This window comes from Condylostylus longicornis, unplaced genomic scaffold, assembly GCF_029603195.1.
Source record: "Condylostylus longicornis isolate FDR11 unplaced genomic scaffold, ASM2960319v2 ptg000049l, whole genome shotgun sequence".
NCBI lineage: Eukaryota > Metazoa > Arthropoda > Insecta > Diptera > Dolichopodidae > Condylostylus > Condylostylus longicornis.
This window is the reverse complement of record NW_026578018.1, coordinates 3032162-3058007: the sequence shown is the minus strand read 5'-3', so window position 1 is coordinate 3058007 and position 25846 is coordinate 3032162. Positions and strand designations below refer to the sequence as shown.

The 25846-nt window shown below is 27.4% G+C and overlaps 3 protein-coding genes across 3 annotated transcripts; all 3 read left to right on the top strand.

Annotated features, from left to right (window-relative positions):
* Positions 1-534: 534 nt before the first annotated feature.
* LOC129611464 (spondin-1) lies at positions 535-12189 on the top strand. The gene is made up of 9 exons (XM_055524641.1): positions 535-648; positions 6737-6999; positions 7103-7506; positions 7577-7783; positions 7909-8163; positions 9076-9247; positions 9647-10041; positions 10586-10681; positions 10757-12189. The coding sequence occupies exons 2-9, from the start codon at positions 6819-6821 to the stop codon at positions 11789-11791; spliced, it is 2745 nt and encodes a 914-aa protein (XP_055380616.1). The 5' UTR covers positions 535-648; positions 6737-6818; the 3' UTR covers positions 11792-12189.
* Positions 12190-18145: 5956 nt separating this feature from the next.
* LOC129611441 (general odorant-binding protein 28a-like) lies at positions 18146-19555 on the top strand. Its single transcript, XM_055524618.1, has 4 exons — positions 18146-18339; positions 18427-18515; positions 19192-19322; positions 19410-19555. The coding sequence occupies exons 1-4, from the start codon at positions 18204-18206 to the stop codon at positions 19483-19485; spliced, it is 432 nt and encodes a 143-aa protein (XP_055380593.1). The 5' UTR covers positions 18146-18203; the 3' UTR covers positions 19486-19555.
* A 1986-nt stretch (positions 19556-21541) lies between these two features.
* On the top strand, positions 21542-24325 carry LOC129611463 (uncharacterized). The gene is made up of 2 exons (XM_055524640.1): positions 21542-22857; positions 23116-24325. The coding sequence occupies exons 1-2, from the start codon at positions 21542-21544 to the stop codon at positions 24323-24325; spliced, it is 2526 nt and encodes an 841-aa protein (XP_055380615.1).
* Positions 24326-25846: the final 1521 nt, after the last annotated feature.

Sequence of the window (25846 nt, the reverse complement as noted above, 5' to 3'; positions counted from 1 at the left end):
ATATTTTAAGTTTCAGCACCTTATATTCTCAAAACTGTAATCTTTTCCAAATTTTTACGTATATAACAGCAGAAATTATTATTATAATTTTCATTAACATTAATAGTCGTCGAATTTGACCATTATATTAATGTTTCAGTAAATTTTTGGTTTCTCTCTTAAAAGTATGCAATTTTTTTAATTTTTCATAATGAAAAATTTGAGCTAGCTACATATTCATAAAATAATTTTAATAGCCATTTTTTTTAAATTTTTTAGTGGAAAAATGCTACTTTACAAACCATTGGTTTTATTCGAATTTATTTCATTATTATATTATGCTTACACATTTTATATATACAACATACACTATGTATTTTATATTCACATATTGCCATTTATATATATAAATTTAAAATTTGATTTTAAAGAATGAATTTATTAAACAACAACCGTTTACATACAATATTCATATACTTATGTACACATGTATATATGAACGTATATACAATAAAATAAAATGAAGTATGGTTAAATAATAAAATATTTGAAAAATATAAAGCAGTCATATTTTGGAACGCGTTCTTAAAACATCGTTTATACAAGAAAAAAGAAAAAAACAATTAGATATTCACGGGAATAAAATAAATAATTTAAAACGGGAATAAGGTACGTTGTTATAACATTTATGCATATATATTTATATGTATATACATGAATAGGGCTGTGTATACGCTATACAGGGTTGTTCATACATAAAAATATATTTATATAAAATATTAGTATATAGTGAAATATTTTGAATACACAGAAATTAGAAAGTGAAAAGATGAAAGAGAAAATAATATTTATGTTATATTATGTTAACAGTTATGTACATACTTATGTATATTCTATATATTATAAAATGTAATATAATGTTTGAGTGCATTAAATGCATAAGTTAATATATAATATTATTTGTGTGTATGTATACATATTATAAAAATTATAATGAGAAATAATAATAAACATAAATAAATAATAAAGATGATATACATTATAAAAATTAAGGGATTTATATTTACAATACACCATTATAATTCATTTATATACTTTATTATTTATGTTAATATCGTTTAACGTTTATAATACAATAATATTATTTTATTATTATAAAGTGATTTATTGATTTAAATATTATAAAAATTTATTTTGTTAATAAAAATTTAAAATTATAATACAAATATTTTATATATTGTATAAAATTATTTATATATCTTATATATTTTTGCATTTAAATGCAATATTGAAAAACAGTGAAATCTCGGTTTAATATTTTAATAATTTTATTTTATGTATAATTATTAATTAAAAAATCAATGATCAAATTAAGTGTATACATAATAATGAAGATAAAATATATAGCATATATAAAAGAAAAATCATATTTAATGGCGTTTCTTAATGGTGATAAATTTAATAACTAAAAATATAATAAATGTATAAATTTTAAAATATTTAATTGTACTCAAATAAAAAAAATTGATGTCCGTCAAGAGCAGGATGTCCGTTTGAGAATAAGATAATTTTAACCGTGAAATGTGAATTTAATTACATACGCTCTTTAAGTATTTAAAATTATTGTTAATAATATAGAAATTTCACTTAAATTTTTATAGAATTTTGAGAAATTTCATAATTTTTAGTTTTTTATCACATATTATAATTTAACATGTGCTGGTATTTAAATTCCATATTGTTGAATTCAAATAATTTAATAATTAACCGGCTTTTAACAAAACGATATTCGTTCTTTAAAATATACCCTAATTTTTTTTTTAGTACTATCGATTATTAACTATCTCAGAGCTTTCTGCATAAAACAACATAAGTCTAAATTATAGAATGAGTCAAATAGGATAATTACGAGTGAAATTTATCACTTTTATTTAAAAAATTTGATATTATATTGAAAAAAATTCAAAATGTTGGAATTATGTTGCAGAATATCGAAACATCAAATTTTTAAGTTTACATCATTGAATTTTGAAAATAAGTAAAAGAAAATGAATAGTGCCATATTGAATTATTAGATTCGAATTGTAAATGTATTGAGGTTTATTTTATAAAAAACAAAAACAAGCTATTGAACCGCAATAATCGAATTATTGGTTCCATAGAAAACAATTCACTTGGGCGAATACTTTCAAGCTATAATATACATTTTTTTACGGAATAATCGATAAATATCGTATTCCCGGGTTTGTAAAAACAATTGATCTCGAGAAAGTACTTTAGTCGAAATGATGGATATTTACGAAAATGGTGTATAATAGATTTTTTAAGTCAAAATAAATTTATTATACCATACTCATTTAATTTGCAATCGAATACAATTTAATAATCTATTCTAACTAAAAAGTTGAATTTATCGTAACAAATTTAAAATAATTGAAAAAAGCAAATTAAATATTTGACCTTCAAATAACCTTCAACCTTATTTCAATATTATATCAATAATATTTTATATATTGATTTATAATTCTCTAATAATTTAAATTTAATAAATCATAAAGATGGTTTGAAGATAATAATCTGGTAATAAGTTCTAAACTGTCTAAAATGAAATTCAGTTCATAAAATAAGAATTGACTGTTTATCTACACAAACATACATTGTACATACTTTCTAACATTATTACTCGTATGTACATACAATATAATTTATTGGAAAATAAGAAAAAATTAAATTAAAAAAAAAAGCAACAAAAAAAAAAAAGAAAGGCATTCAAATGTCCAACTTGATTATAACTAATTTAGTCTTAAATGGAACAGGGGAAACCTTTTAAGTGTTATATTTGTATATGTTCTATCTTTGTTATTTTAAACACTATTTTACATATTATTAGATTGTAGTTTAAAAGCATATCTTTTTAGTTGTTATTGTTGTTTGTTTGTCTAGGAAACAAAATTGTAAATTGACTATGCAACTATTTTCAAAAATTTGTTAGAAAAATTAGTACAAATAGCATAGTTAAATTGCAAATATAGTAGCATAAGACATTTTTCTGAATTAAAATCTCTGACAGGACCGCCCCTATTAAAATGGAAGTCTAAAGTCAACTCAATTTAGTCGGCAATACAATTTTAATTGGCGGGAATAAATCAAATATAATGTCAGTTTAACAGTTAATCGTTATTGCTTTTATATTTTCATATACTAGGTTTGAGCGTGTACTACTGATCTAACGTCAATTTGACATACACAGAAACTAGACTGTATTCAAAATACTGTATTCTACCACAACTTATTGTATACATTTGTGAATATTATTGAATTTTTAAGACAGCAATGTGTAAAAAAAATTTTATCCCATAAAGCAGAGATAAGTATTAAATTTTCCGAAATTTTATTCAATTTTTCGAATTATCGGTGTTGCAGTGCCGCGCAGCAATGTAAACTAACGCGTTTAAATCAATGCATTGGTACTTTGTCTCGTCGTAAAATATCGACGTTCTCCCAATTTCACTGCTTGCTTTCATTAAAATTTTTAATTTATATTGAAATTAAGTGAAAGTCCGTAACTTTATTCAAATGAACACCAAAGAAAAAGAGTTACCGACTGCGCTGTCAGCCAAGTTTCGAACCTTGATCTTACATTTTTCCTTTCCAACATTTTTGACTTAGATTTTATTGCATACAAGAAATTTAAGACGTTAAGCATAAAAATTTATACATCATACGCATGCATATTATATGGATGTACATATATATACATATTTCTAAAATTATATATTTAAAAAAATGCTAAAACATTTCAGATATAGGTTAAAGTTTCAATGTATATGGAATAAAAATTTATTAATAAATTTTACTGCTTTACAATTCCCATTTTCTGCAATTTTTCTCTCACCATATATTAATTTTTTGTCATTCCTGATTTAGGCAAAAAAAAAATTCTCTTCATCAACAAGTAGGTTCTAAATACAGGTATTCGTAACACAACACTACTTAATTTAGTTACCCTTTATACTTAATATACATTCAAATAATATACAAATGCATAGTATGTACAAATAATGTGAGAAAAATGTGAGAAAGAAAATTAAAATTAAATGTGGTGAATTGGTGAATAAAATATAATGAAAAATAAAATCATATAATTGAGGTGAATTTAAGATAAGAGCATGAGGTATAAATGAAAATTAATTTTCACTTTTCTGTCACAAATGAAATAAAAATTAAAAAATAGTAAAAAAAGAAAAAATTAGAAGTGTTTTTGTGTGTGTTCTGTCCTTGTGTAATTCTATAATTTAAAATTATATAGTAGTGTTTGGGTGGTATTATTATAGCCCTGTCATACTCTCTACAAGGACTAATTCAAACATAAATCATATTAAATTTTTTTAGTGTTTTAACAGAGGCCGGTGTTGTAAGAAATTTGGGCAATAATATAAAAAATCTCAATCAAATTATAATGTCTTTTAATTTATGTAATTTATATTCGCATTAATCTGCTTTATTTTTCAATAATTTCGATCATATTGAATTGAGCGCTGTTATTTTTATTAATATAACGACATTGAAATACATTTAAAACGAAATAAAGTGTAAACATCTTAATTATAACAGTTTAAGTTTAAATTTCATTTTCAGAAGCTTTCATTAGAAATTTATTTTATTAATGACCGACCTATACTCTGAACATTTTCAGCGCGATAAATTAAATTTTTTGCCAAAATTAAGTTCCAAAAGTAATAAATTATTAATAAATTCTTCACACATGCGCCATATAAAATTACACTATAAAAAAGAAATAAATATGTTAAGAAGAAGTAAATCAAAAAGAAATCTGATGTGGTCGGTTCATAACCTACCCGTATAGCTTATTACTCTGCGTTGCTTTATTTCAAATTCCAATATGATAATTTATTTTTGAATATTTTTTTTGAGAAAGGAAGCAAGTAGTGGAGAAGTTTATTTTCGGAAGCCAAATTTTCCCGAAAAAAGAAATAGAACTCCAATTTCAGGAAGTTTTGTTAATTGTTTCCCGAGGTATTACCAAAAATGCAAATCAGATCTTATATAGTTAAGATGCGGTTTAATCAATTTGTCACAATTCATATCAAAAATAAATTCAAATACAAATTTACGAGAAAACTGGTTAAGGCAAATTTTAGCCGAATTTAAGGTGAAAATTTGGTTGAGCCGATACAGGAGTGAATTTCAGAAACATCGTGATAGTTCAGTTATACAAAATTCATGGAACCGGTATTGAATATATATTTAAATTGAAAATATAACTACAATTTGTTATTGATCGAAAATTTTACATGATTTCCTAAATATCTTATGGCGGTCCATAAGATATTTAGGAAAATTTTTTATAAACTCCTTATTGCCTGTTTTTAAAGATGAAATTTTTTTTATCCATACATAATGATTTTTAGTAAAGTCTTAAGTGTCGTAAATATTAAGCACAATTAAATTTTTTTCTTACTTGTTTTTATAAAAATAAATTGCGACTTAAATTGTTAATTTCGTACCATTATTCTTAAACACAGCTTGAAATTTCTGTAATTGATCCAACTTACTGTAATAAAAATTTCTGCGTATACTCAATAATTTTTCTATATAAACAAATATACAAAGTGTGAATGTTCAGTTTTATTCTAATTTATTCTTAATGTGATGTGCCATATGTGCAGCAAAAGATATTGTGCCATACAGGGATTATGCCTTGCGATTTAAATCAAGTAAATAGATATGAAAGAGTTCTTTCGATGAAATTGAAATACCATGTATATGGGGTAGTACGATCAAAATTATAATTACCGTAGAGCTCCGCTTTGTGCTGTTTAAATTTGCTAAAAATTTTTTTCGGTAACAACCCGAACTCAAAAATGTAAAATCGGTTCCGTGTAATTTAATTTCAGTTTCCGTGCCCTGATCTATCCAAAAAATTTATAGGTTCATTGTTTTAATACCCCGAATTTTAATATTTAATTTCAATCAAACTAGTAGATTATTTCTCTATATGTGCGCAAAAATGTAAAATAAGTCCATAAATAAGTTCAGTTCCCGAAGCCTAACCAATTTGTTACATAACCGAAATAAACTCACATAAGAAAATTTTACTTTCACATTAAAATTTGTTAAGACGAATTTTCGATACAGCATGCACACACAAACCGACATACCGACAACTCTTTAAAAATAGTTTATTTATGTTTCGCTAGCATGGAGCGCGTTAGTACGGAAAACTCAACATCTGAGATTAAGTGCCATCATGAACCTCCATTATTGTATGCAATTCGGTCAGTAATGAATATTTTATTATAGTTCCTCCTGAAATTATGTAAATAATAACATAAAAATATATTGATATTTTAAGAAATTTCAGGCAATATCCACAAAATACACGTGCACAAAACCTCTTCAAATTGATCTACTTGTATATACATTTATCGCCTAATGGCCTAACAGTAGGCAATTAAATTTTAAAGGTTCATTTGATATTAGTTAAAACTCAGTTTTGAACAATTCTCTTAATTTTTTGTTTATTTTAAATTAAGAAATAAATATTTGAATTAGGTTAAAACGCTAAAAAGCTCAATATTGTACAGGTTATACATTAAGTATAGCACAAAAAATGAAAAAATAAATCAGAACATTGACTTATACTTATACTGACTGGTATACTGAACTATAAATAATATAATCATATTTAACAATGTTATAAAGTTAATTTATAAATAATTTTATTTTATTACAGTTTTCTTTTCTATTTCACGCTGGTGATCCCAGACAATATAATATATCCGACATATACATAAAAATATATTTAAATATACATAATGGATAGATGGAATCGTTTTAAATTCTTTATATTTATAATAATAAATTTATTGAAACTATATTCTTGTTGTATACGTGTACCAGAAGGTAGTATAGTCGGAAAATCACTTGCTGATAATAGATATATTATATCAATAGGTGGAAATCCGCAATTTTATGAGCCAGGACAAAGATATAATAGTAAATATATTAATATATAAGACATTATATAATAAAAATATTTAAAATAAATTAAATTAAAATTTTTTTAATATTATACAACCCTAAATATTTATTTTAATAGTTTCATTAATGGGTATACAACGTGGTATAGCATCAGCTCATACATATATCGGTTTTATGTTATATGTTGAAAATAATTCAACAGATATTAATTCAGCTGATCCACGTTTAGCTGGTACATTTGAAGTAACGGATTACCATGAAATCAAATTTAGTGATAGATGCCCAAATTTATTAACACATACGAATACATTGGCAAAATCTAAAATTCAAGTAACATGGATTGCACCGCCACCTGGTAGCGGTTGTGTTAGTTTTAAAGCAACTGTTATTGAACATCGTGATGTTTGGTATATGGATGATGGTTATTTAACAAAAACATTTTGTGAAGAATCACTTGAAGATTTTGATAATCAACCACCAATAATGGATCCATGTTGTGCATGTGATGAAGCAAAATATGAAGTAAATATTTTATAAATTTTTTTATTTAAATATTTTGTAAAAAAATATTTTATTCGGTTTTACTTTCTAGTTAGCATTTGAAGGTAAATGGTCACGTCATACGCATCCAAAAGATTTTCCAGCAAATGGATGGAGGACAAGATTTAGTGATATTATTGGTGCATCACATACAATTGATTATAGATTTTGGAATTATGGTGAATTAGCAAGTGAAGGTTTGAAAGAAGTTGCAGAACATGGTTCAACTAGAAAATTAGAAAGTGAATTAAAAGAAAAAGTAAGTAAATTGAAGTAATAGAATTTTATCTGAATAATGCTATCAATTTTAGTGCACAATATCTATATACATATATGTTTACGTTAAATATAATTTTATAATTAATTCTTAACTCAATGTTTCAGAGTGATCAAATAAGAACTATAATAAAAGCAAGAGGTATAACATATCCAAATGTTACTGGTAAAACATTTGCTGTATTTCGTGTTGATTCAAATCATCATTTAATATCTTTGGTATCAATGATTGATCCATCACCAGATTGGATTGTTGGTGTATCTGGTTTAGAATTATGTTTACCAAATTGTTCATGGGTTGAATATAAACAACATAATTTATATCCATGGGATGCTGGAACTGATAGTGGACCATCATATATGGTAATGTTATAATTATATTTAAAATTATTTAATATATAATTGAATGTGTGCATATAAATGTATATTTAAAGATGTACATATTGCAATAATCTCACTTATTAGGAATGGTAGCTGGATTTGGACTACATTAGTCTAAATGTAGCTACTATTCTTATAAATGACGTAATATCCATCAAATAAAATTTGAAATTTTAAAAACTTGTAAGAATTTCATAAAAGTTATGCTTTTTGTTAATCATTTACAAAGAAGAAATTTAAGAAGAAATTAAAAAAGTCAACAAATGACAGTTAAAAAATCGATAATAAAAAATCGAAAATTGCATTTCTGTTAGCAAACGTCAATATATTTTGTGAATTTCCACAAGTCAAAAATTGAATTTGTAAAAACTTGGGCAAAGAGAGGAGTATATTTTTTTTGGTCATCTCTCTGTTTTAATTAGTTTGGAGTGTAAATAAAAATAATTCAAAGTTTTGAGTGTTTTTAGGGAGCAAAAGGAAAAGTAAAAATATGTTTGCCTGTAGGCTATCTACTACGTTTGCTTCCCTCTTGCATTTTTTTAAGCATAGGATATTATTTTATCAGTTGCACATTGAACGCTAGTATAGTCCAAGTTGACAGTCATTCGCGAGTAATAGTTCTCTCTCCAAAAAATGAGCATAAGTTTATAGTTCATTGCTAGAATCGTTCTGCTCTACAGCAAGGTATATAAATCTGTTATATTTTTTTTTTTTGTGACGTTTCAACTTACAATACAAAAGTTGGCAAATGAACTACATTTTAATTAACTGAGTTGATTTTTTCTCAATATTTTTTTAATTTATTAGCAATTATTATTTAATTTAATTTCTTAAATAATATTTTCAATCAATGCCTATAATTAACCTATAAAAATATTACAATATAAATTTCAGTCAGCTGATCAACCAAAAATACCACCAGATGTCATAAGACGTATTCGTTCAAATTATCCAAATGATCCACGTTCACCATTTTATGATCCAAGTGGTGCAGCAATGAAACCATTAGCCCGCTTACATATTACAAGAAGACGTTTATATGCTAAGAAATGTGATCATGTTCCAAGTAAATAAAAAAAAAAAAACATTAAAAAATCTATACTTAATTTTTATTTAATGGCGCTCTATTTTAAAGAAAATGGCATTTTATGTTTAAAGCTACATTTTGTTGAGCTTAATAATGTTGTTCTTATAGCCAAATTATTGTACTTAGAAAATAATTTTCTTATAAATTTTTTGCTTTATATTTTTGTTGTGTTCTTAGAATCAATAAAAAAAATTATTTAGTTTAGTTGCTTATAATAGAAAATATAAAAAAAAATATAATCATTTTGCTTAGTAATTTTAGTTTTTTTTTTTTCCATTTCTTTCCCTTTAGTAATTGGAATTTTTTCTTCTCTTTTTACTCTTTTCTCTTTTTTTTTTATCTAAATTTACAATTTACATAAAATGTTATAATGTCTAGCTGAAAATGAACCAATTGAATGTGCTACAACACCATGGCAACCATGGTCTGAATGTAATACAAAATGTGGTAGAGGTAAAAAATATCGTCATCGTGCATTTAAAAATCCTGAATTAGCATTAAGATATCGTTGTCAAACGAATTTACGTGAAGAAAGAATATGTGATGGTGAATATTGTGGAGCATTAGATACTGGTGGTGGCGGTGGTGGTGGTAATATAGGTGGTGCTAGTGGTTATAGTGGTGGAGGTTTTGATATAGGTGCTGGTAATGATGATGCTGCTTGTCAAACATCAAAATGGACTAGTTGGTCTGAATGTAGTACTAGATGTGGTAAAGGAACAAAAACAAGAAGTCGTCATTATTTAAATCGTAAAAATACAAAAAAATGTTCAGTAAGTTGTTTTTTTCTTTGAAATTTTAATTATATTTAATTATTACAGTTACGGTTATGGTATCCTATCTGTTCTTACGATTATGGTATTTTATCCGCTCCTTAAAGGATCGTATGTAAAATAATACGCAAACCAAATTCAAATTTTCGTCAATTCCTGAAATTTTTACTTAAAAGTAACAATTATATTGTATTTAATTTAAATAATATTCGAAAATAGTCCATAAGCGTTCTTTTGTTTCAAATTAACCATTAAATTCAAATGTTGTTTCACCTAAATAAATAGCAAAAACCCTAGGTTCTTTGACAGACGCACTTATTATTGAACTCTGAGAGGAAAATTATTTATTTAATGAATTTAATTAATATTATAGTAAAGTTAATGATTCAACAAGTATACAGAAGAGAATTAGAGTGATTCGTTTAAAAATCATACAGAGAAAAAATTGTTTGAGTACTTTAGGGTTAAATACAAAAATATCAATTTATATAAAAAAAATTCTTATTTCTCATATTTCATTTTATTTACATTTGCACTTTTTCAGCAAATTAAAGGATTTATTTTAGAGGAGAATGCTGATTGTGAGGGATATGACTGTGGTGGTGCTATCGATTCAGAAGGTCATGAATTGACTGATGACGTAAGTATTTTATCATTTAATAAAAATCAATAATGTTGTTTTTCATAATTTTAATATTTTTTTTTCTTCTTTTAGCAAGCACCCGATGAATGTCAAATTGGTGAATGGTCTGATTGGACACCATGTTCTGTAACATGTGGTGTTGGTCATAAAACACGTCAACGTGAAATTTATAATCGTAAATTAATGAATAGTAGAAATATGGATTTTGATCAATCGGATCCATGTAGCGTTTTAAAACGTGATGAAACTGTTGAATGTGAAGAACAAGATTGTAATATTGTACCAGAATTTTGTTATTTTGAACCAGTATTCGGTCCATGTCGTGCAAATGTTTCAAGTTTTTATTTTTATGATCGTATTTCTGGAGAATGTGGTATATTTATTGCTGGTGATTGTCAAGAAAATCAAAATAAATTTAATACATATGAAGAATGTAATGCAACATGCCGTTATCGTATACAAATGAAACGTATGAATGATTTAACAATTGAAAATTTACAATTAGCTGAAAAAATTGATTGTAAAGTATCTGATTGGTATGTAAGACCATGTAATGTAACATGCGGTGAAGGTTATCAAATTAAAACAAGAAAAGTTTTACGTACACCACAGCATGGTGGTAAATCATGTCCAAAGAAATTAGTTAAAGTTGAAAAATGTTATCAACGTTGCCCAGATGAATATTATAGTGAAGCGTTTTTAAGACGAAATGGTCATTCAAATATGAAATTAAATTCTGATATAAATAATAATTATAATGATAGAAATTATGATGATAATAATGATGACAAAAATTATTATTATAATAATCAACAGCAACAGCAACAGCAACAACAACAACAGCAGCAACAAAATAATTATAATAATTATTATAACCGTTATTCTAATAATGATAATACACAATCAAATAATAATAATGATGATTGTTTATATGGTCCATGGTCACCATGGTCACCATGTACAGCAACATGTGGTCATTCAATTAAACAAAAAACTCGTATATCATTAAAACCCGACATGAATACAAAATGTCGTGATCGTGTTCGTGTTGAAAAATGTGATGTATTGCCATGTTCACCAAAAGAATGCCGTGGACCATACTGTTAAAAACGAATTAAATAAAATTATTGAAGAAAACGAAATTTGATAAAGAATTCGATAAAATTTGAATTAAAATTTTTAAAAAATTAAATACATATTCACATGTACTACATACATTTTTCCTATATAATATTTTAATATTAATAATTTTATATCATTAAATTTTTTGTATTTATATAAATTGAATTAGGATAATAAATTAGGTTAATATTTTTAAAGTGATTTTAATTGTTGGACAGCTGATTATTATTGGGGCTATTGATTTATTTTAAAATATATAATTTAAATTAAATGATAGAACCAAAATAAAATTATGCTTAGCTTATACAATTAAAATTGAATTAATGAGAATTTTAAGAAAAATGAACAATAAAAGCGAATATAAACGATTTTATATTAAACTAGCTACACAAAAATTAAATTATTATATTAATAAAATCATTATTTACTTATATATAATTTTATTATATATACATATATATATATATATATATATATGTATATAAAATATATATGTGCTTAAAAAATTTATAATAATTTTCGTTTAAAATAGTTTTAATTAAGCAGAAAAGTTAAAGTTAAATACAGTCGAATACGCATAAATGAAACACAAATAATTACGAAATTTGTCAAAGACAATGAATTTTGTCTTCTTATCGGATTTAGCCATGTATTCGAATTAAAAATTAAATCTATAATAATAAATTTCTTATAAAAATACAAAACTGACATTATTTGTCATTTATTCGTGTTCGACTGTAAATAGTGTTTTAATAAGAAATACACACTCTGAAATTTAAAGCCACGTTTTTTTAAGATAAAACTTAAATTCCTCAAAAATTATACGAGTACACTAATCAATTAAAAAAAAATACTCTGCTCGTATCATTATATTAATTCTATGCACTTTTCTCCTCAACAAGTGAAAATGCTTCTTTCAAAAACAATCTATAGCTATGTACTCCATTACTAAAATTACTTAGATTCATATACGAAACTATTTCAAAAATTGCATACCATTAGGATGAGGAAAATTTCCTTAAGTAGCTAAAAATTTTCTTCTGTGGAAATAAGTGTCTAGGAAAGATCTATATACATATAAAATTTTAGGTTTCTATCTTCAAGGGTGTAGAAGTTTTGTAAATAGACGGATGGACGGACGGACAAAATTTTTTCGAAAAGTACTAAAAATGAGAACTTATAAACTTCAAAATGTATTTGTTATTTTAGGTGTGTTCCAAACTCAATTTCCTTTCGATCTATAGGAAGTTTTTTTAATTTTTGCATGTATGAGTCTATATACGCAAAAGTTTTGATAAATTTCATTATTAAGGTCAATTCGAGGCGAGATACATTTAAGGGTATCAAAAAGCAACCTTGATCAATTTACGATTTGCAATTTACATAATGCGTAATACTCCGCTTTCTCGTCCTTCCTGAGACACAAAATTTCATTTTTCAACTCGTCCATTCTCTTAAGATAGAATTTAATATTGAGGTTGACCTTCTTAAGATGGACAATAAGTTAAAAAACAGGTGAGTAAATTTGAACATTGTTGATCGTTTGTTCAGTTTCATCTACCGTATGGCATAATTTATGCATATTAAATCATCAGGTAGTTCAATTTTAAATTTGGAATGAAACTAGCCGCAAGATTTCTATTTTATAAACATTAAACGAGAATCTTAAATAATTCTGGTATAAAAGATGATGTTCAATTAAAATATGCAATAATAAATTTATTGCATACTTTTAGGGCAATATTATACTAATATTAATGTCGCTGTCCTTGAAAGCTGTTTTGAAGCGCAATTTCATATCAAAATGAATAAGATTTTAATGTTTTTACTCTACTCAAAGTTCCTAGTATAAAATTTGTTTGCTATTAAAATTCAGCTGTTCCTTCTTTCCTATTTTCTTTACAGGTTGTTTTTTGCAACACAAAGGAATTGAAATCATTTCTTTTCTTTTGATTATTTTCTCTTTTGCAACTTTCGCGTTTACACCTTTTATAAATTTTTCAAAAAAATAAATTTCCTCTTGTTTTGTACTCGTATAACATTTCCTTTTCCTAAAAGCATAGAGGAAAAATTTTATTTTAATAGCTCCTTAAGTATTTCCTTACGCAGTTGGATTTTTTATTTTCGTTGTTTTTTTCCTTTATAGTATTGAAAATCTCACAACAATGCTGTTGTGCTTTTAAATGCTTATCAGAAATCGTGAACAAATAATGTTGCTATTGTTAGAATACCATATTTTAAGTTTATGGTATAGCATAATTTATAAGCATAACACTTGCATATAAAATAATTCTAATGAACATGTGAAGAAATATGTTAGAACCCTTCTAAAATGATTTGATATATAGAAATAAATCAATTTTATTTATTAATATTACCGATAGTAATTTTATTCAACAAGGGAACTATAGTATTTGCAATTAATTTCGAATATTGATCTTTCAACTGAAATATAGTTATTGAATCACTTCAAATGGAAAAATCTTGTTCAATAAGATTTCGATCAGTTTATGAGCTTCTGGAAATTAACATTTTTTTAGAGTTCGAATACATGCTTTAAAAATACTTTACCTTTACGAGAGTACATAATTAACAAAATAGTATGGTGTGTTATTTACCAGCGTTTTATTACCTCTTTCGAAACCTTTTTGTTTGAAGCTTCTATCTTTTTTTGAAACCACAAGTTCCTTTTCAAAGCTTTCTAGAAGTTTTTTTAAAATCCGTATTTCTTGGAAACGGCAACAACTCCAGAACAAAAGTTTTGCCCATTTTCGACACTCCTACTAATAGATTGCAAGTATAGATTGATGCACATCTCTCTGAAAAACCCTGTATATGTAGTTCATTGAATTCTCCTTTTAAAATTTCAAAAATTTATCAACTTTCGGAACTAAACGAACAAAAACTAAACGAGCGTTGGTTACCATAATTAAATTTGTAAGCAAATTAATGTCCTTGAAATTTTATGCACTTCTTTTTAAAGGCTTTCTTTGATTTGGCAACACTCTTGATTTGCAGAGTTTTCTTTAGCGTATGCCTTTAATATTAGATGTATTGATCTCTTTAATATATTAGAAATAATCATTTATAATTCGAAGGCACCTTGAATAATTTATGGATTTCTGATCCGTTTTCTTAACTCAAATTTAACTCTCATACAACATTGCTGACTGCATCCGGCCGTTTAATATTTAACTTTAAGAAAAGCGTGTTAAATTGAATAAGACAAAAAATTAATGTAAACACAATTTGCACATTTTGGGGCGATTTTTCAATTTAAACACGTTTCAATTTTAAACACGTTCAATTTCCTTAAAAATGGAATGAGAAAAATAAAGAAAAGTTCTTGAAAGTTCCCTTTTAATCATAAAATAATTTCTTAATTAAATAATTATAAAATTTTTACTTTTACTTTCATTTTATAAATATAAAATTTATTTGATGGTCTAGCCTACTTTATACAAAACATAAATAAATTGATTTTTACTTAAAACTTTGCCCCATAAACAATTTTTGTTCTTTTCTGTTTGAAGGAGAAAACGACGACAAAAGATTTTCTTTATTTTTTTTCTGTGTCTTTGAGTGCAATTGTTACCCTGTAATTGGTAGTTTATTGGTTTAGAAATTGTGAAATAATGGAGAAAAAAAATTAAAGGTCTACAATAAAAGCCCCATTATGTATATAAAAAGGTACAATTTCTAAATTGGCTATTTATGGCAAGAAAATTGATGATAGTGATGACGTTGATGGTGGTGATGACCTTTTTTATTATTTTATTCGTTTTTAAGTTATTTAGAAATATTTTATTAACATTTTTGTGGACACACAGGGTGGCCGAGACTTGTTGGTACTCCTGAAGCACTGGAGTATAGAATAAACTCAAGAAGTCAAAATGGTTTTTCTGAAATACTTCAATTTTTTGTATATTTCCCCTTATAATTTGGTAGAAATAACAGTCAGAATGAATTTGGCGAACTTATTTTAAACATCACAAAATTCCCCGTATAGTACTCGTAACGTGTCAATTGTGTCAATGATTTTTTTAGATTAAGAAAAATGTTCTATTCTTTTCCAAATCTTTAGATTAGGGAAAAAAGCTAATATTCTGAACCTTAAATTTGAAATTAGATATTGGGCAAAAATTTCAGGAATAACATGCAAAATAACATGAGGAAAATCTAAAAATTTAACGCATTTTAGAAAAGTCAGCATTAGGGACAAATAATTCAAGAATAATGGCGAAAACCAAACTATCTCAAATTATTTTTCTTCGTCTGAATCTATTCGATCATTCTGCTTTAGGAGCACCGTTGAATCTCGCACAACCTGTATATTATAATGAATTTTTATATAATCAGGGGACCGGTTATTGATCACAAGAATTGAACCTTCCATTATACTTTTGAAAGATAAATTACTGAATATTTATTATTTCTCTATCATTAAATCCATGTTACAAATATCTGTAAAACAACGATTTTTATTCTAAATACTACTTGTATACAAAAAATAAAGAAAATTGTACATAAAGAACAATTCAAATTCATTTGAAGGCTACAAGTAGCTATATGGTTTATTTGCCAAAATCGATTGTCATGACAAAAAAAAAGAATCGCACAATAGATTGAATAATGACACCATTATCGGAACCATTTGTCAATATTATAATGTTAAATGCGGTCTTATATACATACATATTACGAATTATAAAGAGTAATGCTAATGATAATGGTAATCTTAATAAATAATAAAAGAAGAGAAAGAGAGAGAGAAAAAAATCTATCAGGATGAAAGTGAATGAAGGGAAAAATTTGTTATTGTATTTTTTCATTATTGATTTACAATTGACCTTCTCATATAGAGTAAAATAGAATAATATTTAAATAATTCAATGAAATGTTTATTTAAAATAGATTTTAATGGTTCAAAGCACAAAAATTCTCCAAAGACGTTCGGAATCACGGGAATATCATTAATATACTTTCAGAGTACCTAGGATTAAGAATGTCGTTAAGATTCGTTGATATACTGAAAGTTACACGCTTTTAAGATGGAGGACTCTCTAAGACTAAGTGTTGCAGAATAATTCGAACTAATTTTTCAAGACGATGTAACGTAACGCAACAATTATGAGGTTAATGAGACGGGAGCACAGACTAGTTACTGTGATGTGCTGGTCATTTGCTTCGACACGAATATAATCAGTTTATATATAATCCAGTTGTTTTGAGTTATAGAAACTGAGTTAGAATAATAGGATCTCTGTTCCAGTTAAATGTGGTTACGATTGCATAAGTTCTTGTAATAGTTTTCATATAAATTCAAAAATAATTTTGAAAAAACCCAAGTACTCACAACCAAGTATTGGTATTGGAACCATTCAGAAAAATGCTAGTAATAAATGTTTTTGTCAAGGTGTCAAATATTTTAAAGCCAAATATTCGTACGGCTATCACAAAGTTGACATGGTCAACTCTATTTCTTCTCGCATTTTTTTTTTTCATTTGAGTTCCTCTATAATGAAGAACTTTATTTCCATTAAATTTTGTTCGCATAAAAAATAAACCGAAGACCGTTTTCGACAGATGTCGTATCTGTCTTATTATTGTTGTGTATGAAATTGAAAACACACAAACTAAAATTATATAGAAACATTGCTGCATGTACATTGCTGTCTGTATGTATAACAAATGTCAAATTATTGAAAAATTTTACAAAACTAAATGTCAAAACCTCGTAATACAAAGATTTTATTATGCATGATTTAAAAGAGAGCGAGAGAATAATATTAAATTGACTGAACTAAAAGATTCTTTCTGAGCCTCTCTTTCAGCTCTTATTTATGTATGAAAGAGAATGTTTGTTTATGTTATTTGTTGACGAAAATTTTAATATACTTAATTAATTTTCTAATAGTATAAAAATTAAAATTTATGAACATGCAAAAATAAAAATATAATTAAAATTATATTTCAAATTTTAAAAAAATTAAATACTCGTCACTATAATTTTAGGTTCAGAAACTTATAATTTGTATTTATTTATAAAAATTCTATACGTTCATCTTTAAATTCTTATTTATTTATCTATATAATTAAATTCGTCTAATACAATTAATTAAAGCTTTATTTGATTCGTCATTTCTGAATATTATAAATTGTACATTAATTAGGTAGGGGACATGTAGGTGATTTAATGAAAAATAAAAAAAATCACTCAACTGCAAATTAAATTTTAACTCAAAAAACAAAATTGCTATGAATATTTTGAGCCATTAAACACCACCCTTATTATAAATAAAGTGATGGCGTTAATATTAAATAACAGTTCTAGTTGAGATTTCATTCGGCATTCATTAGATAGCAAATTCAATTTTAAAAGAAAATTATTTTAAAAATGAAAAGTTTTTTATTAATTGTTTGCACTGTTTGTCTTATTGATAATTTGGCAACAGCATCACCTCTAGATGATTTAAAAAATATTATGTCGGAAGTTAAAGAAAAATGTCTTGCTGAATCAAATGTTCCAGATGGTGAGTAATTAAATAATATTTTTTTACAATTATAATTTTTATAAAATTAAAAATTTTTATTATTTTCATAAAAAATTTTTTATAAAGATGTTCTTGAAAAAATTAAGAAACATGAACCGATTACATCACGTGAAGGAAAATGTTTTAAAGCTTGTATAATGGAAAATATTGGTGTGGTAAGTGTTTCATCTAATTTGCTTGAATTTTGTAAAGAATTAAATATTTTTGGGCTAATGTGTTCGTAAAATTCAAATCGCTTGTCAAATGCTCTTCTTCTTTTGAAAAAAAGCTTTTGTTATCAAAAAATTCAATCTGTGCAAATTCAAGTGTGTCCAATTATGCTTGAATTTGCACAGATGAAGGGAAAAAAAAGAGAGTCTGGAATTAAGTAGAAAAATCTTGAATGGTATTCAGGAACCTGCAATGGCATTCAGAAATGTGAATATATTGTAGTTATTGTTATTGGAAAATTTCTTACTGCATTGTTCTATGTCAGATTTTGTATCCAATGCATCCAATGACCATACAAACGTTTTAAAACTATTTTAATTTAATTGGGAGATCAAATTATCGCCAATCATTTTGAGATGAAATCTGTTTCATTAGTTTTCTTCGCCTAATTCATTTCGGATATTTCGAATTTTTCACCTAATTTTGTTCTAATCATATTCATTTGGAGTCTTCTGGTTCTGTGTATTTCTGCTCTTGTTCTTGCTGTTTTCCAGTTCTTATTTTACTTTAAATAAAATTAATAAAATTTATTTGTTGTGGTTTTTATATACTCTGTTAAATGCAGTCCCCTAATTATTTGTGAGCTTACATATATAATGTTAATGCGTATTTATATTTCAGATGTCTGATAATAAGATCGCTAAAGATAAAATTTTAGATGCTGCTAAAGCAATATTTGGTGCCGATGAAAATAAGTTGAATATGGCAGGAAAAGTATTCGATGATTGTAATCAACATACAGAAACAGATCGGTAATGGCATTGCAAATTTTTATAAAATTTAGCTATTCTTTTCTTTATTTTTTAAATTTAATTTTTTTTTTCTCTGAATAAATTTAGTTGTGAAGCTGCTAACTACATGTGTCACTGTATATTCACACATAAGGATACTGAATCATTCAGACAATTGTTGTAAGTCATTTGGATGATGATTTAAATTCTTGATATTATTTTGAGTAAACTGCGTTTTCTATTTTATTTTTTCCACCAAATGAAATATGTTATGAAATTTTATTCTAATAAAAATAAAATGAAAAAAAAAATGTTACATTTTCATTAAATTTTATTCTCAAATCTGCCAAAAGACATGTGAAGCCTGTAATATCTTCGAAATTTTTTTTGATAAGAATCATATTCCTACTAACTTATGTAAATTATTGGCACGGTATTAAGAGCATTCGTACAATTTTGAAAATTTTTATGACTTGCTAAAAGATCATTGGACGATGGGTTCACACAAATATAGACAGTTTATTCTTTAATTTTGTAAATGGGGCTGGTTAATTAATTTAAAAATGTACAAATGTAATTAAATATTAATCTGATACAAACAGAAATTTAAGAAATTCCAAACAAATTTTAAAATTTAAACATAAATTTTGGAGAATAACAATTAGCCATAAATATAAAACAAAATATTGCATATTTACAGGATTAACAAACAAAAAATTTAGGTGTTTGTTAATGGTAATAGCAAGTTTTGTTATGCGTAGAGAATTGTTATGAATTAAAAACTTTTGCGTTCCTTAAGGCTCTATATTTCATAACAGCAAATCTAATACTACCATATAATTTAAACATTTTCATACTATAATTACCGACCGTATTGTGTAAACAATAGGTAGGTTATGTGATGGCAACAAATTTTGCATATCGAGTTTTCGGTGGGAACGTACTTCTCCATAGTAGGGAAGTGTAAATAAACTATTTTTAGCAACCTGTCGGTCTGTCGGCCGTGTGTGCACGCGTGTATCTTATGATCGGCTGAACCGATTTTGATGAAATTTTATATGTAAGTTTATTTCCACCATGGCACGGATTGATCAACTTTTGGTACATTTTGAAGAAAACATTCAACCGATTTACTTGAAATTTTATATATAAGCTCAGCTCGACCGTCCCCGAATATTCCTATGTTTTGGAAGAAATCAGGCATCTGCAACTAGAAGTTTACTACAGCCCAAATATACATTTTTGTGTATATAAAGAGAAATAATCACTGATTTCATTGAAATTTAATATTTGAATTCCTCGTATTAAAACAATGAACATGTAAATTTTTTGGAAAGATCAGGGCTTGAAAACTGATCTGCAGGCCGATTTTACATTTTTCATCATATCTACGGAACGAATTGATGGAATTTCTTGAAATATGATATTTGAGTTCTGGTTGTTACCCAAAACTAGCTGGGGAGCATTTCAGGGAATTCGGGTAGCACAAAGCGAAACTCTACGAAAAGCCAAATTTACATTTTTCTAAGTATGTTAACTATAAGCTTACTAATGTCCTAAAAATTGGAAAGAAGTATTTAAAAGACATTTTTATAATATTCTGTAATACTTTTATTTAACTAGACAATACACAATGCGGTCGGTTATGTGCTGACCGGGGTTGGAAACGGGGTAGTAAGCGAATAAAGATGATGGGAAGCTGTCACATCAACCTAGCCTCTACTACTCAACACCAAATCTCACCTTCACGAGGTCCACCCTGTTAAGTCGAGCAACCCTTACGGAAGATTTGGTAACCAATCCAAGTGGAGTAGTTTGGGTCGACAACAAACGAGATTGGTGGGTTAAATATCGAAAAACAAAGAAGATATTTAATTTAGTAGCGTCTGTCCAGCAACTGGCGGCTACGAGCGGGTGACTGTCTTGGAGCAAGCGGCTCGCTATATAAATGTGTTAGCTGGCGGGGCAACCTCTTGCCCCTGAGTTATTTTTTAATTCTAAAGGCGGATGAACAATTGAATTGTCAACGGCATGGGCTTCAGAAGGCAACGGGAAACCACTGAAGTAACATTCCCAAGAAAATCTTTATGAATAACCAAGAGAATCAATGGCCCTCAGTCTCCGGCGCAACGAGGGTGCTAAGAATCCCCGGAGGTAAAACAAAAAACAAATTAAACATTGGTACATGGAACGTTCAAAGTTTATATGAGGCAGGAAAACTTGATAATACCATATTAGAAATGACAAGATTAAACATCAATATTCTCGGTATAAGTGAAATGCGGTGGCCAGATGCCGGCGAGCTTAAAAAAGATGACGCTACGGTTTTCTATTCTGGTAATCAAAATAGGAAGCACAGCAACGGAGTGGGCATGATTATCAAGGGCCATGCTGCGAAATGTGTCTCAACATTTATTCCGCATTCCGATAGAACAATGCTGGTCAAACTAAATGCAAAGCCTGTTAACATCAACTTGATACAAGTTTACGCACCGACAGCAGATAAAAGTGATGAAGTTATTGAAGAGTTTTACCATGACATCGACGAATTAATGAAGCTCACTAAACCACAAGAATTGAATATCGTATTAGGTGACTTCAATGCCAAAGTGGGCTCCACTCAAGTGGAAGGAGTAACCGGTCATTTTGGCTTAGGAGACAGAAATGAAAGAGGTGACAGATTAATTCAGTTTTGTCAAGAAAACAAAATGAAAATTACCAACACATGGTTTAGTTTACCGCCAAGAAGGTTATATACGTGGAAATCGCCACAAGATAACGATCTACGCACTGTCAGGAATCAAATTGATTTCATACTAGTTAATAGGAGATTCGGTTCATTTGTTTCGAGGGTCAGTACTTATCCAGGTGCTGACGTTAGGACAGATCATAATCTCTTACTAGCCAACATCAAAATCAAGCTTGCAGTTATTCAAAGAACACCACAAAGAACAAGACTGAATGTAGCTAAATTGAAAGATATTTCAACAAAAAACATAGTTACTGCAGAAATAAATCAAAAGCTGAGCGAAATCAATTTAGAAACAAACAACACAAACGATATCTGGACAGAAACGAAAGTAGTTTTAAATCAAGTTGCTAAAGCCAAATTGGGTAATCAACAACATATCACAAATAATAAATGGATGACTGAAGAAATAATAGAACTCATGAACGAAAGGCGCAAATATAGAAATATAAATCCGGTAAAGTACAAACAATTAAACGGAACCATCCAAAGAAAAATTAGATGTGCAAAAACAGAGTGGCTTAATCAACAGTGTCAGGAAATAGAAAGATTACAACAAGTCCATGACGATTTTAACCTTCATAAGAAATTAAAAGAAGCATCCGGTATTTATAGAAAAAAGACTTCATCCATTTTGGTAAACAAAGAAGACAAAGTTGTTTTCGATATAGAAGAAAAGAAACAGGTCTGGGAAGAATACATAAAAGATCTTTTCTCGGATAGTAATAGATCGATTTTGACTGAGTCAGCAACACCACATCTAACAGGTCAACCAATCACGAAAGGGGAAATTGTACAAGCTATCGAGTCAGCCAAAGAAAACAAGACAACAGGTCCTGACGAAGTCCCAGCAGAAATAATAAAATTGATAAACGAAGACAATTTACAAATATTTGTAAAATTATTTAATCAAATATATGATACTGGAGAATACCCTAGGGATTGGTTAAAATCGACTTTTGTTACTTTTCCAAAGAAAATAAATGCAAAACGGTGTAAAGAATACAGGCTAATCAGCTTAATGAGTCACACATTAAAAATATTTCTAAAAATAATCCAAAACAGGATATATAAAAAATGTGAAGCAGCAATGGGGCAGTCACAATTTGGTTTCAAAGCAGGTATGGGTACAAGAGAAGCTTTATTTTGTACAAAAGTTCTGGTTGAAAACTGTAAAGATGTGCAAAAAGATGTTTTTATTTGCTTCATAGACTACGAAAAAGCCTTCGACCGAGTCCAACACGATAAACTAATCGAAATTTTGCAAAATATGGACATCGACCAGAAAGAAATAAACTGCATTCAAAGATTATATTGGAAACAAACAGCGGAAATCAAAATTGAAGCGGAAACAACAAGAGAAATCGAGATTCTTAAAGGTGTAAGGCAAGGTTGTATTCTCTCACCTCTACTTTTCAACGTCTACTCAGAGAACATATTTAAAGAAGCAACCAGTGATGTAGAAGAGGGTATCAAAGTTAACGGCATCAACATTAATAACATCAGATATGCAGATGATACCACTTTAATAGCTGGTAGTATCGAAGATTTACAAACTTTATTGAACAAAGTTAACCACTATAGTAAACAGTTCGGTCTTCATATTAACATCGATAAAACTAAATATATGGTTGTAAGCAGGAAAAACAACATCAACAATACGAGGCTTTTTATAGATAATAAAACAGTAGAAAGAGTAACTAAGTTCAAATACCTCGGATGCTGGCTTAATGAAAGTTGGGACTCTTCAGATGAGATAAGATGTAGAATTGAAGTTGCCAGGGCGATGTTCTTCAGATACAAAAAAGTTCTTACCAATCATGGCATCAACATCGCACTAAAAGTCAGATTCGTTAAATGTTACGTGTGGTCAGTATTGTTGTATGGAATGGAAACGTGGACTCTGAAAGTAGCAGAAATGAATAAAATCGAAGCTTTTGAAATGTGGCTGTACCGGAGAATTTTGAAAATTCCTTGGATAGACAGGGTGTCCAATGCCGAAGTGCTGAGAAGAATAAACAAAGAACGTGAGTTACTTACCACCATTAAACGCCGAAAAGCAGCATACTTCGGACATGTTATGAGAAACTCAAAATACCATCTATTACAACTCATAATACAGGGCAAAATACAAGGAAAAAGAGGCATCGGAAGGAAACAAATTTCATGGTTGAGAAACATTAGAAACTGGACCGGTTTGAGGGACTTGTCAGCCTTAATGGAGTTTTCTAGAGACAGAGAGAGATATAAAGAAATTGTCAATAACATCAACTAATATGGATATAAAGATCGCCAACATTCGAAAACGAAGGGGCAGAAGAAGAAGAAGATGTGCTGACCACATCAGATTTTTTTTGATTATCATTAGTTCCGTTTATGATTTTTTTGGCATAGAGTCTATATAGACAGTATTTTTACAAAAAAACAAAAAAGTAAAGTAAACTCTAATTAAAATTTCAAAATTTCAGCCGCGTTACCAATGGTTATGGTAGCAATGATTATGAAGATATTATATGCATAGGAATAAACAGATAAAATGGGTCATGCTTTGCTTTCTGCATTTGAATCTGTTGATTGAAAAATGTGTTAATTTTTGGAGAAATACGAGCCAGTTATCTCTTGTTTTCTTATTTTTCCCTGCATTACGAATAGGTTATAAAAAATTCATGGTATAAGTTCCTGATTAGCTAATAACTTAACGCAAAGAGAATTCTATGATTAAACCCAATCGGATAAAATTTTAGCATTAGAGCTCATCCAGTACGGAACAGCCTCTAAACAAACATGGAAAAGCTGTAACAACAAATTTTCCGCTCTTTACTTTAAAAACTTGAAAATTTTTTTTAAGGTGTCACTTGGACACCAATATAGTTATGTTGTCTAACTAAAATTTTAATTAAAAAAAATGTGTACTAACGTATATATTAATGTTCATTTGTAATTTTAAATTGGGTCACCCATTATTGGGATATTGATTGTAATTTGCAGTATGTATAGGAGCGATTTGTTATCAAAATATTTTCGTGTACCTTGAACTTTTTTGAGTAATTGGAGAAAATTTTTGCATATATATGTATTTATGTACATATGTATGTGTTCTCTCAAATTATATTCTAAAACAAACAAAAAAAAATTTATTTAGATCAAAATATTCAAATTATTATAAAAAATATGAAATTTTAATTATTCAAAAATGACGTAGTATAGTTGTCAACTTTGAATATCTTTCATATACACATAAAATAATTAAAATTAGAATTAATTAAATTTTAATGGGCTATAGGCATTCAACATAATTAACATATAAATTTCCTTCCAAATCAAAAACAAAAAAAAAAATAATAAAAAATAAGCCCAAAAACCATAATCTATGAATATTACTCTTAAAAAACAGAAAATTTAAAAAATTGAAGAAATTTTAAATTTTATTTTGATTGTCTAGTAACGTTTACGATTTGATTTTTTTCCTATTGCCGTTCTTGACATTTAATTTTTTATGCTTAATATCAACTGTCAATTTCAATTGATTTGCCATTTCACAACGAGTTGAATGAATAACGAAAGACATTGCCAAATTATTAATTTCAATTTTGTCCTTATCGTAAATATTGTCAACCGAAATCGAAGCGACATGACATCTCTCATTTATTTCAAATTACATATTTTCTTTGAGAATGCGTAAAATCTTTTGCTTATATTAACCATCGATCTGGATTGCAATTTTGGAATACAATATTTGCGCACAAAATTACTCAAAGTTTAAAACTTTACCAAAAGAACCACCTTACTCGTAGTT

What these genes read in the sequence shown, in the direction of transcription:
- LOC129611441 (XM_055524618.1), top strand. Translation starts at nt 18,204, where the DNA reads ATGAAAAGTTTTTTATTAATTGTTTGCACTGTTTGTCTTATTGATAAT. An exon ending in TAATGGAAAATATTGGTGTG is followed by an intron (nt 18,516 to 19,191) that starts GTAAGTGTTTCA and finishes TTTATATTTCAG; the next exon opens with ATGTCTGATAATAAGATCGC. An exon ending in CAACATACAGAAACAGATCG is followed by an intron (nt 19,323 to 19,409) that starts GTAATGGCATTG and finishes GAATAAATTTAG; the next exon opens with TTGTGAAGCTGCTAACTACA.
- LOC129611463 (XM_055524640.1), top strand. Translation starts at nt 21,542, where the DNA reads ATGACAAGATTAAACATCAATATTCTCGGTATAAGTGAAATGCGGTGG. An exon ending in GAAATTGTACAAGCTATCGA is followed by an intron (nt 22,858 to 23,115) that starts GTCAGCCAAAGA and finishes AATCCAAAACAG; the next exon opens with GATATATAAAAAATGTGAAG.
- LOC129611464 (XM_055524641.1), top strand. Translation starts at nt 6,819, where the DNA reads ATGGATAGATGGAATCGTTTTAAATTCTTTATATTTATAATAATAAAT. An exon ending in ATAGTGGACCATCATATATG is followed by an intron (nt 8,164 to 9,075) that starts GTAATGTTATAA and finishes TATAAATTTCAG; the next exon opens with TCAGCTGATCAACCAAAAAT. An exon ending in GAAATGTGATCATGTTCCAA is followed by an intron (nt 9,248 to 9,646) that starts GTAAATAAAAAA and finishes TATAATGTCTAG; the next exon opens with CTGAAAATGAACCAATTGAA.